Source organism: Barbus barbus (assembly GCF_936440315.1).
Source record: "Barbus barbus genome assembly, chromosome: 34".
Classification (NCBI taxonomy): Eukaryota; Metazoa; Chordata; class Actinopteri; order Cypriniformes; family Cyprinidae; genus Barbus; species Barbus barbus.
Genome location: NC_136762.1, coordinates 12,622,136 through 12,639,434, shown reverse-complemented (window position 1 = coordinate 12,639,434; position 17,299 = coordinate 12,622,136). Strand labels below are relative to the sequence as shown.

At 38.1% G+C, this 17,299-nt stretch overlaps 1 protein-coding gene across 1 annotated transcript; it reads right to left on the bottom strand.

The window, feature by feature from the left end:
* Nucleotides 1–3,223: 3,223 nt before the first annotated feature.
* LOC306854112 (coiled-coil domain-containing protein 92-like) lies at nucleotides 3,224–17,164 on the bottom strand. The gene is made up of 4 exons (XM_079391942.1): nucleotides 16,646–17,164; nucleotides 15,152–15,284; nucleotides 13,971–14,018; nucleotides 3,224–4,797 (listed from the first exon to the last, which is right to left on the bottom strand). The coding sequence occupies exons 1-4, from the start codon at nucleotides 16,655–16,657 to the stop codon at nucleotides 4,106–4,108; spliced, it is 885 nt and encodes a 294-aa protein (XP_079248068.1). The 5' UTR covers nucleotides 16,658–17,164; the 3' UTR covers nucleotides 3,224–4,105.
* Nucleotides 17,165–17,299: the final 135 nt, after the last annotated feature.

Sequence of the window (17,299 nt, the reverse complement as noted above, 5' to 3'; positions counted from 1 at the left end):
GAGTAAACAGTGGAGTATTTATTGCGACATTGTTGCACAATTTTCTGTGGGCTGTCAGAGATTTAAATTACTGTGTACATTTCAAGACTTTCCAAATTGTTTGTGAAACAGGACACTGATGTCTGTTATTGGCCATTGGCCAAACATGCAAATACAGTGTTAACATTACTGCAGTTTCCCATGGAATTTGGTTCTAATCACTTCTTTCCCAGTCATATTCCTGTCCTTTAAAAACAAGAAAACTTAAATAGCTGTTTTAAAACCTCTACCACATAACAGTCAGTTTAAGGGAAGACAGGTTATTCCATACTTAAGGACAAAAAGCCAAATAAAATAAAATCTTGGTAAGCACGCTGCTCATGAAAATGGAGACTACAAAATAACATCAGGAAAAAAAAAAAATCAGATATTGCATGTACTGTATCTATGGGTTATTGTTTACAATTCACCACAATGTATGTTGTAAATGTGATTATTTTGTGAGGCAGTATTGCTTATCTCTTTAACATCACAATTACAAATAACTTAAGAGCAATTAAGCATTTCATTAGCATCAATATGTTTCCAAGATGAACCATTAAATTGAAAACAGAAATCTATTAATTAACTAGTGGATGTGATTATATGATCACAGTCTAACACAACCTACTTGAATTATAATCCTCCTTATCGATACAATACAAAAACTGGTTATAGGCCCTTTAAATAGTGCCAGGCATACGTGTATACAGCTACAAAAGAAGGTTTCAGACCCTGAGTGAAGCAAATATCACTTTGTTAGGGCTGTGTCAAATTTGACACAATTTTAAGATGAAAGGAAAACATCTTATGCATTCAGTAACAATCCCTGTGAGGGCTGCTTTTCAAAATTATCATCTGATCTAATAAAGCAAAGATAAATACCACATATATAATTGTAAATATCTTTAGAAAAGCGGTTTCAAACAGATGCTACTAAATATTTTACTGTCACATTATTCTGCAAAATGATTTTTCATTATTCTACTTTTAGCCTACGTTTTAGGCCCCATTATTAAAAAACTAGTTCACCCAAAATTGAAAATTTGAGAGAAATTTGAGAGAAATCTAGCATTACATCACTTGCTCACCAATGGATCCTCTGCTGTCACAATAAGAGTCCAAACAGCTGATAAAAACATCACAATGATCCACAAGTTATTCACATGAATTCAGTCCTTCATGTTCCATCAAAGTATTTTGACTTCAAATTATTGCTAATGGTTATAATATAAGTCCTCTATCCATTTTGCTTTCTCCAGTAGTGTCTTCTTGTCTGAATCTGAAGAGAAATATGCACAGCTCAAGCACTGTTTACAAGCAGAAACAGTCCAAAACATTTCTAAACAAATATGTTGGTGGATTTTGATGTGAGAGGACAGCAGGGGGTGCCTTTCCACTGGATGAAGCGTTATTATGGACTCATATTTTGGGCAAAAGTGATGGTTTAAAGTTAAAAAGTCTTAATGATGGATTTGTTTCTTACGAGTCGTGTGGATTACTTGTGGATTATTTTGATGTTCTCAAAATCGCAAATTTTCATTTTTGAGAGAACTATCCCTTTAAACTTATTAGTGTCTGTTAGTTGTCGAGAAAGGTAATGCTGCCTGTCCCTCTCATCCAATCCATTTCCATGGACTGACCCTCTCTTAGTAATTCATCTAAGAGCAGGAGCTATGCCTCAGTTTATACCACACCACATCTAATGTTGCATATTATGAATTTACAAGCTTTTGCGATACAAACACTTAATATGTTTGCGATATGTATCAGATTGCTATTAGTCATCAAATCTCCTGTTATATGCACATATACAGTACCTGCCCACATACAGTTATAAAACAAACAGCATTGTGATTCTAATGACACAAATGCAAACATCAGACTAAAACATTACAGCATAAGCAGCATAAGCTAATCAATCCTTTGGGCATCACTGGCTCATTTAATGATGGCACAACAATGGTGCGCTGACCCTTGAGCCCACTCTCTTCTAATCAACAAGCCCAAAATACAGTAAACACACTATACACCAGATAGAGCACTTAAATTATTCAGGCTGTATAGATCTCATTCACACAGGATTTATCTGACTGAAGCAGTATTTAGGAGAAAAAAATCCCCATCGCATCTGGAAGGCTGAGAGAGTGCACTTGTGGTGACACCAGACAGACAACCTGATCATTCAGAAATATCTGAGATGAGCTATTCCACAACAAGGGTATATAGATAAAAAAAAAAAAAAACTCCAGCTGAACAAAGACTCAGCAGTAACAAGTTCACAAGGACACTGACTTCAGCCTGTTTCGCACATCCTGCGTCTGCAGCAAGTAAACAGCAGGGACACGCTTTCACACTGACAGTGCTTCGGCAGCTCTAAATAAAGGGATTTCTAGGTTACTACATTGCATTTTCCTTGTAATAAAGGCTAAAATGTTTAAAATGGTTATTGGAAGTGTGCAATTAGGAATTATTACTTTACTTAGTCATTTAGCAGATGCTTTTATCCAAAGCGACTTACAAATAAGAAAAAGTAACTAAAACTAAAAGTTAACACTCTGTAAATACTCTATACACACACACATTTAAGAAAATACAGAAATTAAATCAAATTGACAAATGCATACAACAACAACAATTTCAATAGTAAACATATAAAGGAAAAAAAATTATTGAATAAAAATAAAAAGTGTCCTAGCCCGGTAGAGTCGATGGTCTTTTACTTTAAATGAAGAGGTGGCTGCATTTACATCCAAATGGCAATTTGCATGAAAGCCAAACACCTTTGAAGTGTAGATGTTCTGATTCAGATTTACCGAACGTACATGACAGAAATCTTTTATAGAATGCAAGAAAAAAAAATAAAAAATCTGTCAATGCCTATAATGCTTATAAATAAATAGATTTATCCTGCCTTTTAAATGTGTTTTATGCTGTGGGATCTGGCATGAACGATCCACTCAGTAACGGAAGCTGAAATTAAGTCAATGTAAATGTTTACAGAGCTCTCTTTAGGAAGAAAAATGAGAGATTTCTGTAGAAGCCGGTGAAATACTTAGATAATCTGATATTGATTGATACTGATTAATAAAATAGCTCAGTAGTTATTACGAGAGTAGAATAAAGAGAAAAGGCAAAAAATATGCGATACTGCACTAAAATAATATCAATAGCACAAACTTTTTTTTTTTTTTTTTTGTATTTTACGTGCTATTTATACATAGAAACTGACTTTGGCGTGCATACGATACACACGTGTTTGAAGTGCATATAACACAGTTTTTGCGTGTATATGATATGCACTTTGTTGGCGTGCATATAATACGCATTTTGGCGTACATATTATATGCACCTACCCCACACCCCTAAACCTACCAATTGTGGAGAAGCGAGCAGATGTCCAAGAGATATTAAGAAGAATAAGTATACGTTAAATTCAGTATGATATGAAAATTCATCCTGTTTTTTTTTAAATGCATGTTTGTGTGAATAATTTTGCGTGATTTTCTTTCCTTTACCATTTTTCGTCCAGTAAAAACAGCAGGCTTCTCTCTGGTGACTTATGCAGGACTTCACCAATCATTTCGTCCACTTAATGATTGAGTGCCTTTCATTGCTACTTTAAATATCTACCTATACCTGTCTGCAACTTCATCAGCGACGACAGACGTAGCATAATATAAAAAGATCAGCAGTTAATGTAAGGGCAGCACAAATGTCAGTGTGAATGCTATAACCTGTTAATACAGCCAGTGAAAAAACTACACACTGCAGATGCAGGATGCATAAAACAGGCTTCACGGAGGACTTCATGTTCGTGTATTGAGGCCCTTAGGGTAATTTTTGATTACAAAAATGCCTTACAGCAACATAAACACGAGTCGAGTTTGGTTCAACAAGAACGTAAGCAAAAATCTCTCCTCGGTCTAATAATCACCGCATGTGCAAACTGTAAAAAAAGCAAACCGTATTGCAAATATAAACGTTTCTGTCACTGTCATAATGCAAAGGTTCTCCCAAGGGGCTCCAGGTGCAATTCAGGTTTAGATATCATAAAAACAAGCAGGTCGAACTGTAAAAGAAACACTCATTCAGCGTTGTTCTCTGTGGTGGACGCAGTGGTCGCAGTGGCTTTAGCTACTGTTGTTGCCAATCTGCTTACTGAAGCTCCCTGATCGAGCTCCTCTGACTCCTCCCCCTCTGCTTCCTGCAGGGCGTGTCTGTGTGCTGGGCGGAGCCGGGATCTGTGTCTGTAGGGGTAGAAGAAGAGAGCGGGATCAGGCATGGCCATCGGCTCCTCGGGGCCCGTCACCCTCTCGCGTGGCACACACTCCCTGGCACGTTCGGTGAGGATATTCGAGGAGGACCGGCTTGAGCTCCGTCGTTTGGGTTTGATAGTGGTTGGGCTGCTGGCACTGGCCTGAGGTGAAGGGTGGACAGGAGGCTTGTCCGCACCAGGCTGGGCCGGCCTCCTGCGTTGCTGCTGCTTCTGCTGCTGGAGTTTCTGCTTGGCTGAATGCAGCTGGAAGGACAGGTATGCAGCCACCTCTGTCTGCTTCTGCAGCTCGGTGTTGAGCGCAGTGGTCCTGTGGCTGCGATGTTTTAATTCCTCCAGGAAACGGCGCTCCTTTTCCTTCAGACTGGCACGGAGAGCACCCACCAGGACTGACTTCTGACTCATCTCCCATCGCACATCACTCTGGATCTGTTGCTGCTCCTGCAGATGCTCCTCCACCTCCCGGCAACGAGCTTCCAGCTGTTTTTCTTCCTCTCTCACCTCTGGAATACATGTAGAAAAGACACATTTATTGTAATAAAACTCGATTCAGTGTTATTAACGATTCAATAAACTACAGACATGGTCTGTAAGTCTAAAGACCGCTTATTATACAACTTTCAGAAGGTTGAGTTTTTACAGGAATATCTATAGGAAATTATAGTCATGCATGATTGTTTCAAGTTAATCTTGAACAACTTAAATTGTCTTTGGAAGCCCCAAGCAAATTTGTCAACATCAACAGACAATCTTAGAAACATTTAGAATAAAATTCTATTATATTGATAATATACTGTATATATTGAACACATATTGCAGTATAATGCAATGTATTATATTGTATAAATACCATTTAAACAACACTAAAACATTGTGACATACTCGTGATCTGTAAATCTTAAATATACTGAGAAATCAATGTTTTATCTACGTTATCAAGTTTATTCTACAACAATGTGAAATATGAAAACATTTAAATAAATTGTTGAACTGTTCATTAAATACTGTCTATAAGATTTTTTAAAGGTGCCATAGATTGCATTTGATACAGTATTTTCAATTGTTCTCTGATATCTACACAGAAGGTATGTGGCTTAGGTAAGGGCAAAAAAATCTCCAGAAACGATTTTACATGTCCATTTACAGCCCTAGGATTTCTCCCTAGAATGAAACGGTCTGTTATTGGCTTATTTGGCAGGGTCATGAATAATAATGAGCTCTGCTCTGATTGGCTGTTTCACAGTACGGCTCATCAGCAAGAAGGAAGCACAGGGAGGAAAATATATATTTAAATACTTTCTCTCGCAGTTATATCGTCGGGTAATTATACTGTATATAAAACGCGGGCATCAGGGAGCCGTTATTAATATGCGAGGCATTGAAACTGCTTTTGAACGATCCATTGATCGCGTTATAGTTTCACTTTCAAGAGACGGGATCACACAAACTATGTTTACATTATGGAGCAACAGTACTTACCACACATTTCACAAGATCAGATGCTTGTCAGTGGTGCTCAGGATCTGTAAGTCATTCGCCATCATCCTCATCTCTCCTTACTGAGAGTGAAATCTTATGTACTGTAACAGGCTACCGCTAGCAAGGAGCTAACCATGTCCCTTTAGTGGCTCGCGTTATTTGCTTTCTGTGCCTTTCTGAATACAGACACCAACCCATCCCTGCACTTCACACCCCCTGCACGGCCTGGAACATAAAATTTATTTTGTTATTTTCGCTGTTGTCCGCGCTTGTTTATTTACAATACCTGCAGAGCATCTGATGGTTCGGCCGGCTTAGAACAAGGGCGGGTTTATGCAAATGTTGGGGGCGTAGTGATCCCGACTGTTGCGTCACAGTCGGTGTTATGTTCTGATTCGCCTGCTTTTCAGTGGTCTTTTTTAATCACGAGATTTACATATGAAGGAGGAAACTATGGTGTTTGAGGCTCACTGTATGTCATTTCCATGTACAGAACTGTTATTATTTAAATATGCCAGGGTAAAGACAGTTTTTCGTTCTATGGCACCTTTAATGTTTTTGAATAAGGTCTCTTATGTACACCAAGTAATAATGTGAAATAACTGTTTTCTATTAGTATGCATTTTAAAATGTAATTTGCTCCAGTGATGGCATAGCTTAATTTTCAGCAGTAATTACTCCAGTCTTCAATGTCACATGATCCTTCAGAAATCATTCTAATATGCTGATTGTCACGAGTTGCTAGGGAAAGCACACAACTCTGGAGTTGAAATTTAGCAAAGTCCTTTTTATGATAAATCCTCAGACAAAAGTAACGCAGGAGACAAACCCAATAACAACATCAACGCAAGACCAGGGAACTCAGGAAAACACAGGGCTTAAACACACATGGAACGTAATCATGGAGAACTGAAATAGGTAAGGAGTAATTAATCAACACAGGTGAACAAGATGAACTAATCTAGGCAACTAAGGGAATCTAGGGTCGTTTCCCAATACCAAGTACGCAAACTTCGGACTTGCCGGTAATTCTGCAAATGGAACAGCAGCGTACTTGATAATATCAGTCAGCTCGCCTTACTCCGGTTATCTACTACACTGTATTTACATATGCCACCGCCTCTTTTTGTTTTCATTTAAACATATTAATAGCCGCAAAAATGTAGTTCAGGGAATATACATACATTACAGTGAAATTAAATATTATATCAAACAGCAATTGCCTCTTTTCTGTTTCATTTAAAATATTAATAGCCACAAAAATGTGGTTCATGCAACGTGTACACGCATTACAGTAAAGCGAAATGATATCAAACACCACTGCCCTTTAATTTTCTTCAAACTATAAAATAACCCTCTTTTCGTTTTCATTTTAAATATCGAATATCGAAATAACCAATCTCTGGGCTGGATCTGAGACAAAATGGACTTTACTGTCAGCATCTTGAACTTGCTCACTCTGAGCGCAAGATTCAAGGTTCCTGAGTGGAACTGAGTGGCGGCAACCTCTATAACAAGACAACGTCCAAAAGCCCTGTCGGGCCAGCCCGTCACCCCAAGAGTGGGTGCTTTGAAGTCCGTCATAAACGGGCCATGCTTGCATGACCCTTGGGCTTTCTCTTGAACTCTGAAGGCTGGGACACGCAGAGTGTCTGAGGAAGTGCTCGCCGTAAGGACTCTATCTAAAATCGCCCGAGGCGAAGTAAGCAGCGGTCAAGATCTGAGCCGGGAGGCCACATTGAGAGAGGTGGATACGCATTGCGGTCCGACAAAACTCTCCAAAGGAGGGCCTGGCTTTCCGAAGACGAGTGAGGGAATCAGGAACTGCTACTAGGAGCCTGAGAACGAGAGGCAATGGCCGTCGAACTCAGGTATATCCGTTTGCGTTGGCGTGGGAGAACCGGTGGAACGAGACCTAGGACCCCAATCCTTCCGAAGATCACTTCACCACACTGAACCTCCCGATGATGACTTAGAGAGGATGAGCGTGAACGGACCATTGGTGGTTGATGCTCTGCCTCACTGGGCCTACGCGGGATGAGCTGGCGAAAAGCGGCAGACTGCTGCTTCGCTGCCCAAAATTTTTCCACCACGGTGGTGACCGAATCCCCAAATAGGCCGTCCTTCGAAATGCGAAGCGTACAGGAGAAAAGTCTTGTCCTTTTCTTTGATGTCTGTGAGAGTGAGCCAGAGGTGACGCTCAGCTGATACCATACCTGCCATGGACCTACCCACTGCTCAAGCTGTATGATTGGTAGCTCTAAGGACCAAATCTGTAGCTCTCCTGAGCTGCTTAACAGCCTCAGGAGTGAGGCCTTCCCCTTCATCCAGCTCCTTGAGAAGCTCTGCCTGATGGGCTTGAAGCACACCCATAGAATGCAGCGGCCATGTAAGATTTCCCGATTAAACTTGAAATAATCCTACATGGCTTGGACGGCAGCAAAGGGCGTGACTTCCAAGATGGAGCTGAAATAGGCGCAAGAGTCTCTCGACGGCCGGCATCACCCCGTAACCGGGTTCTGCCATTTTAGAGACAGCGGCGAAATTAGCGGCAGCAGCATTTGTAATACGCACCGAAAAAGGTTGCTTCCAAGACCTCGAAACCTCTTGGTGGAGGTCTTGAAAGAAAGGAAGAGGCCTACTGGGCTGGGGTGGATCATCGTCATACGGCTCACAACCGAAGGAAACCGCATTAGGGGCCTCCAGGGTAGGCCACAAATCGTCGTTTACAAAAACATCCAGCTCCACATAACGCTCTTCGAGCTGCTGAACATGGCTAGGAGAGAGCGCAAGGAAAGGAGAACACTCCGTCATCTCGTTCTCCATAGCTCTGACTATAATGCGTCACCCCAAGCGATCGTCTCATGCGGAGCCTCGGCAACCGCTGAAACGGATTGGCAGGAATTAGACGCAAGGCCTTTCGAAAAGGCCGCAAGTCTCGAGCGCAATACTTTTAGCCACAGGCTATCACAGTGACAATTGGATAGACCGCTAAGCGCAGCTTGAACGTGATGGCCCAAGATTAGCACGCACCTGCTATGTGTGTCTCCTGCGGTGACGAACCCGTCACATGGCTCGATGCATTTCCTGTGGCTCATTGTGTCTGCTGAGAGGAGTAAACCGCTCTTTTTTTCATAAGAAATAGCTGAGAACACGACGGAAACGCTTTCCAACGGGGCGACAGATGATTTGCTTCCTGAAGGAATAGAAATCTGATGAAATAGTGCGCGGCACGCTGATATAGCATACGTTAGGCATGTATGGGGGGCGGTGCCAAGCGCTATTTGGCCAATAAACTGGCGTGATGGTATAAGGGCTTCAGACATTTGTCACACCGAGGGTGTTCTCAAAGCGATGACGTCAGTGCAGCTTTGAAGTGAACCAATGAAAGGGAACAGTAATATTTTGAAAATTATGCGGGTTTTCTCCTCCGCTATTAATGCTCGCTGATTGGTGCGAAATGCATTCTGGGATATCTGGCTGCCTCAAGTTTGCACAAGTCACCTCTGGATGCATCCTTGAAAAAGGGGCGGAGCAAGAACACATCTGGGGATTGAACTGTTCTTGGCTAGATGTAAACTTTGAATTGGAACAGTATTTGGGCGATGACTGATGACGTTTCACAAGTCCACAAGAACAGACAAGAACGCATATTGAGAAACGGCCTAGGTCAAGGAGGGAAGAACAGAAAACCACAGACATGTGACAATGATTTGCTGCTCGAGAAATATTTATTATTATTATCAATGTTGAAAACTGTTGTGCTGCTTAATATTTTTGTGGAAACCGTAATTGTTTCCTCCAGGATTCTGTAATGCATATAAAGTTCAAAAGAACAATATTTATTTTAAATGGAAATCTTTTGTAACATTATAAATGTCTTTACTATCACTTTTGATCACCTTAATGCATCCATGCTGAAAAAAGTATTAATCTACTTAAAAAAAAAAAAAAAAAAAAAAAAAAAAAACTGTAGAAGATAAAATGTGTAATTAAAATATTAGGTATATGTACTTTCTGTGAACTTGTTTGGTGGGTTCAAGTCTTAAGTATAGGGGGATCAAACCCCCCTGTAATTCACATCTAGAGTTTAGCCCATGTTTTCCATCCACTTAAACATAAACCAGAGAAAGTGAAGACCCAGAAGCTAAAGACCACACTCTACTACTGTACAAATGTGTTTGATCTCATGTATGATCCACCTTGTGACATAAAACAGGCATGACTAATATGTATAAGCCCCTCCGTATAAAATCAGATTTAGCCGTGAAAGCAAATTTCTAACTAATCTGCGATCTAAAAGATAATTGGATGTGGGAGAGGAAAGTAGACAAAAGGCTCTTCTGTGCCCAAGGATTACAGACTCACTGAGTAAATCCAAATCAACTAATCTCAACTCTGGTCTGGCTACTGGCAGGGTGTGCCATCTGTTCAGGGTTATCAGACACATTAAATGTCTAGGACAAGACCTCCCTGAGCATGCTTGACTACCGTGCCCATAATGCATAGAGCAAATGTGAAGTAAATCGCTGGCACACAGCAAAAATTCTCATTAGAAACTCACTTTGGAACAACGTGTGTGCTAAATGAATAAATGTAAAGATATACTGCACTATTAACAAATCTTAAATCACTCTCATTCATATTACTGTAAATTACACATATCTGAAACTATGTAAATTATGAATAAGAAAATGTGCTTAAGAATTAGATGGAAGAACAGCTGCCATGTAACATGTCATTTAACTAAAATCAAACAAATGAAGGATAAAACGCATTTATAAAAATGTATTTTCCAGTTGAAAACGTCTTTACGCTCACATTAATGTAATGTCTTTCAGATAAATGACAGGCTAAGTAGACTGAAAATGAGTCACAGGAATCTGTGTCAGACTTTCTACACCTGATCCACATGAACCTGATGACCTCCTGCTGTGAGCTCAACATCTTTCCCTCATTACTGTCTCGCTCAATTTTTTTATTTTATTGCAACAGTTCGGTCTATCAGTTTGTCCAGAATGTCTTGAATTCACAACTAGACTATCAGTCCCACCCCATGTGTCCAGACTGAGATGAGCTCATAATGTGAAATGCTGTGAAAATATAGAAAAAGCTGTGTTATCAGATCCCTAAATCTGATCTCTCCACTGTTCCTCATTGAGTTCACTCTATGCTGCCTCTGACTCTTTTAATAGAATGTGTAATGAAACTGAGATGTCGACAACAATCAGTTGACAAAAGGCATTTGTGCAGATAAGAAGCAATAGACGTCAAAAAATGATGAGGATTGTTCATTTAATACTCACATTGTGCACGCAATATGCTTGTAAATTATGAAATCCTTTCCTTCATCAAACAGTGTTTGCTCCTTTGGGCTTCTTTGAAGACTAAACTAACATCCAAAACATGCTGATGTTTGATCTCAGATGAATAATCATTCACAGCAAAGAAGTATTACACTGTAAGCAGGCTTTGCTAGTCACGACACAGCATCAGTTAACACGCCCTGTTTCTATTTTTGATGCGCCGCACAGTTATTTCAGCAGTTTATTTTTCCTGTTCGTTCGTTTCAGCATTGAATCTTTCACTTTTCCGCTTGCTTGTGCATCTGCGTTCTGAACATACTGTTAGCATGTTTATATTTTAATGGCTGCAGGTTACGTCAGTAGGTCAGTACGACATGAGTTAATAATTGAATTATTTAATCAACAATAATTATTCAGGAACACAAGAGCTACATATGTATTGCTCAGCGAGGTAAAGGTTTATTATACATTTGTTTGGAATTATCTTTGCTGGCAGAGCACAAATACATAATATTGGTAATAATGTGTCTTAAATATAAGTATACACATTATTAACTTCTTGTTTATTGAACTGTTGTAGAAAAGAAATATCATGCTAACAACCTTGATGCTGGAAACGTTGCAAGTAGGCCATTTTTCTTATAACAGCTTTGTTGCAGTATGGAAGACATTAAAATAAAGGTATTTATTTCTGTGACGCTGTATTTTCAGCAGCAGCTGTTACTCCAGTTTTCAGTCACATGATCCTTACTATTATCAACAGTGTTGGGGGTAACGGATTACATGCTGAACATGCTGTTACTGTAGTTCTAGACTAAATGTGAATGTGTATTAATTCATCCCACTCGCAAAAAACAGATTTAGTATTCATCAAAATGAATTAAAACAGTGAAATGCAAACTCAGAATATGCCGCAAACCTGCAATAATTAAATATGTTAAACAACACGAATGTATCTAATCCCATTTTATTAACCAATATCTTTGCTGCTGACCTTTGATGATCCAGTTCATCCATACTAATAAGCAAAAATGACTTTAGATAAACTAACAATTGTGCTTCATTTTTTTTATTGCTGAATAGTGTTGAACCCTCTTCTCCTGCGTTCTACTTTACAGACGTGAATTTACTTTTCCTTCAGCCTGAGGTTTATTTTGGTGTGAAAGGGCTTTTACATTTGCTATAATTAGAACTTGTATTAAAAACAATCAAGTCCTGCTCATATTTAAAAAGTAACGCAAAAGTAACGTAACGCATTACTTTCCATAAAAAGTAGCTAAGTAACGTAATTAGTTACTTTTTTAGGGAGTAACGCAATATTGTAATGCATTACTTTAAAAAGTAACTTTCCCCAACACTGATTATCAATGTTGAAAACAGTTGTGTTGCGGAATATTGGATTCTATATAGATCTTATATATATATATATATATCCCTTTCAGAATCTGCAAAATGTTATTTCACTAAAATAAGAGGGATCACAAAAATGCATGTTATTGTTTATTTAGTACTGTCCTGAATAAGATATTCACATAAAATATGTTTAAATATAGTCCACAAGAGAAAATAAGTTGAATTTATAAAAAATGACCCTGTTCAAAAGTTTACATACACTTGATTCTTAATTCTGTGTTCTAACCTGAATGATCCACAGCTGTTTTTTTGTTTAGTGATGGTTGTTCATGAGTCCTTTGTCCTGAACAGTCAAACTGCCTGCTGCTCTTCAGAAAAATCCTTCAGGTCCCACAAATTCTTTGGTTTTCCAGCATTTTTGTGTATTTGAACCCTTTCCAGCAATGACTGTATGGTTTTGAGATCCATCTTTTCACACTGAGGACAACTGAGGGACTCATATGCAACTATTACAGAAAGTGCAAACGCTCACTGATGCAAAAAAAATAAAAAATCCATTAAGAGCCGGGGGATGAAAACTTTTGAACAGAATGGTGTACATTTTTCTTATTTTGCCTAAATATCATATTTGTTTTCATTTAGTACTGCCCTTCAGAGGCTACAGAAGATACATGTTTCCCAGAAGACAGAATAAGTTCAATTTCCCCTGATCTTCACATTCAAAAAGTATATGAAGTGTTTATTTGCAATAACAGATAACTCTGTTTTTATTAATTTTCATAAATCATGTTTGTTATGTTTTTATTGTGTTAGTTAGCTGTATTATTTTAGTTATTATTATTCAATCAAAACAACCCAACTGCAGTTTGACTGATATTAATTGGAATGCAGGATGAAAAAAAACATGATTTTGGAACATTTTTAAAATTTATCCGTTTTTGCAAACTCTCTCTCTATTTTATATATATATATATATATATATATATATATATATATATATATATATATATATATATATATATATATATATATATATATATATATATATATATAAAATGAGATGCCAAACTTTTGAATGGTAGTGTGTAATATGCTCATATTGTGGTAACCGATTACATGATTAGTTTAAAACTCCCCACCACTGATTGTAATTTAAAAATCAATTTTTTTCTCTTCTATTCTCAGTTTTCTTGTGCTATTCCTTTCTGTCTCCTTGCCCAACTTTATCTCAGCAAAAAACAAGCTGTAATTGGACACCCCCACTGGGACTGTGCAGCAAGAGCAGAGGAAAATGCAAGCAGGATCAATTTGTGGGAGGATGAGGCTGCGTCGGGCTGGAGGGGAGAGGGATAACCTGCAGTATGTAGTGTCATCGTCTACTGCTTAACAATAAGTGGCCTCTTAATGTGCGATTGGTTTGCTTTTTAGATAGAGGTTTGCTGTTGTTGCTGTGTACAACTGAACACCCGTGCTAAAAATACAAAAACTCTGCTCACAAATACATGAAACAACATTTTTTGGATGGAAACAGAGCTCACCTTCTTCACTCCTGCCTGGGGGCTTCATGTTGAGTTCCTGTGTAAGTTCTGTAAGTAATAGACAGACACTGTTATTTCTAAGCTTTTTTTTTTTCTTTGTTAAAACATTTTGAAAACAATACATTCAAGAATTATTATAGATCATGCCATACGTCCTAAATTAGTTTTGGTTTTGCATTTATATAATTCAATTAATTGTTTAGTGCATAAAAATGTCCCACCCTATATTTTACATTTAATTTAGACATGCCTCAGATTATGGAAGTAAAAGCAATAAGAAGTCAAATAAGGCAATAATCATTTATTCAAATGTTTGGGGGCAAAATGATTTTATCTTAAAGAAATTAATACATTTATTTAGAAATGATGCATTCAAATTGATCAAAACTTACAATAAATATATTTATAATGTTACAAAAAAAAAATGTTATGCTGTTCTTTAGAATTTTCTATTCATCACAGCATCATGAAAAAAATATGGTTTCCACAAAAATCTATTATTAAATCTATCACACAAATCTATTGCTTTTAAAAATTTCATAAAATTAAAAACAGTTGTTTTAAATTGAAATAATATATTTTACAATATTACTATTTTCACCGTATTTATGAGATAATAAATGTTGAATATGACTTAAAAAACATTAAAAAAATCTTACTGACCCCAAACGTTTTAATGGTATAAATATATATCAAGGGGTTGCAAAAGAAAAACTGATTTCCTGTGTTGTAGATACCGAGAAGGCTTTAAACTAGCATGATTTGTTGCTCTACAGGACAGAAGAGCAAAAAGATGAATATGCTGGTTTTTCTGCCCTATAGCTGGCTCAGCACATTTCCAGCACTGTTCAGGTAGAAAGGCCATGTCCTATATTACTGAGAGGGAAAACACAAACCCTGCGCTGACAGGAAGCTATTGACCCATGGTTCTCTCTGTGCAGCCTGTGCCATCAAAGAGAGCAAAGTAACCCTGCTCTTCTCTGCACGGGATCTGTGCATCTAGGGCACGACAACTCAGTTAGATTGTGTGTCAACGTTATTTTTGGAAAGACGTCGAATTAGATGTGATTTATGATAAATGAAATGTTGCTCAATTCAATTATGCATGTTGTTTCATGTGTGTACAACAACTCAAAATCAAATGCAGGTGGCAGTACTGTGGGAATGGTCATGACACACACCTGTACAGCGTTTCTGGAGGGACAGGATCTCCAGATGTAGTCCATGCAGCAGAGACAGCTGCTCCTGTCTAAGGAACACAATGCTCCTCTCCACACTCTCCACCTGCTGCTCCAGCGAGACCACCCGTGACCCCTTTAACAAATGAAACAGGGATATTTACAGTAGCCTATATAATGGTAAGTTCCAGTTCTCTAATGTAAATGTCCAGCATTCCAAGTTTCACATTTCTCTATTTATATCAGAGCATCTATGTTTTCTGTTACTCCAGGATTGCTTTCATCAGTGAGGAAATGGAAAACCTGGAGTCCATTATAAAATATTTTGTTGTAGTGCAACATATTCAAACGAGAATGTTGAACAAGGCCCTTGGTTCCCAATCCTGGTCCTTAAATACCACCAAAACGGCACGCTTTTGATGTCTTGCTTATGGGACACATATATTTGAGGTCTTGGAGTCTTTACTAATGAATTGATGAGTTGAATCAGGTGTGTTTGATTAGGATCAGGATTGGAAACCATAGCCTACTCACTGCAGTGGCTCCCATAGTTTGATTTCGGTCCCTGTGAATTGTAGCAGCAGTTCTGCTGAAATATACACTAGGGTCAGCAAATTAATGGGGGCTTGGGACATGCCAACAAAAGTGACAAAAATGACCCTGAAATGCAAAATGTTGTGCAAAAAATATTTATTATATTTTGCAGTCTCTAATATTATATCCTAATAATCCTAAAATTCAGTGGTTTTGATTTTGATTCAGTGATTTTGTACGTTTGTGCACAAAGAAATGACCAGTCTATAATTTTAATGGTAGATTTATTTTTCTGGATTTTTTGTTTTGTTTTTCTGTCTCTCACTGTTCAAATAAACCTACCATTAAAATTATAGACTGATCATTTCTTTGTCAGTGGGCAAACGTGCAAAATCAGCAGGGGATCAAAGAATGTTTTCCCCCACTGTTTATTCTAGGCCTAAGTCAGTTATACAATTGGTCACATAAACTGTGAGTTGATGCTAATTTCATATTAGCCTATTGGTAATATAATGACTCGTTTGAGAATTTACTTGCTTTAAATGTAAGTTTAAAATGCACCTTAATAAAAAATAAATAAACTATTTTTTTTTTATTTTCTAAATTACTTGTTGGTGAATAACAATAACATTTTTGACTTGAATAAAACCAGTTATTTGGTTGTTAAACATTTATGTTTACAGTATCATTTATATGTTTTGAATTATTATTTTATTTGATAATTTGAACATTTTTTACTTTTGAACGTTTTTACTTGATCTTAAGCGACACAAACGAAACTCCTGAGCGTTATTATGCTTATTATAAGCACTCACAGATGTTATTAGAAACAATATATGCTCGCAGACACATTATGTAAGACTACTAGCCTACATCCCACTGTAAAATATGATTATGATTAGTCACTCTTTCCCATATAACAAGCCTTTGATAACACTGCGCATAATATTAACCAACACTCACCGTATTTTCCATTGGCCAGGTTTATATTCGTTTTCAACAGATGAGGGGTTATAACGAAGAGAATGAACGTGCTCCTTCACTTCCACATCTCTGCCCTTCAAAGAACCGGCCCATGGACATATAGGATGGACATCTTTAAAAAAGATCAATACACATCTCAAAGGGAGACTTAAAGACGGAGGTTTCGCGAGAAAGACAAAATTTCAATCCTTCATTATCTTGGCGAACGTCCACAATGTCAGGATCGATTAAAGTGATCCGACGTTCAGCTGGCGCGAGCGTGAGTCCTGCGTCTGCTGAACAGCATCGTCCTCATCCTCGCGATGACAGACAGCAGGAAGCGGCTGCTTCAGCAACTGATGGAGGAAACAGCGAGGCTCAGAGGAACTCTCCACTTCATACAAGCATCTCCAGCGGGTCTTTGCAGTCTTACATTGAGCTAAGGCGCACGATGTATTAAAAATCTCTAAATAAACTGAGCTGAAAAAGTACAGCTGAATTATACGTTTAGTTCCAGTCCTCGAATTTGATTGGACGAGAGGCGTTGCAAGAATATTAAATTAGCATATGGACTGTTCTCTGTTCACTGAAACCAAGAGCATGCATAGCCGAATTCGTCTTATTTTTTGTTGTGTGTTGTTATGCTTTTTTAGA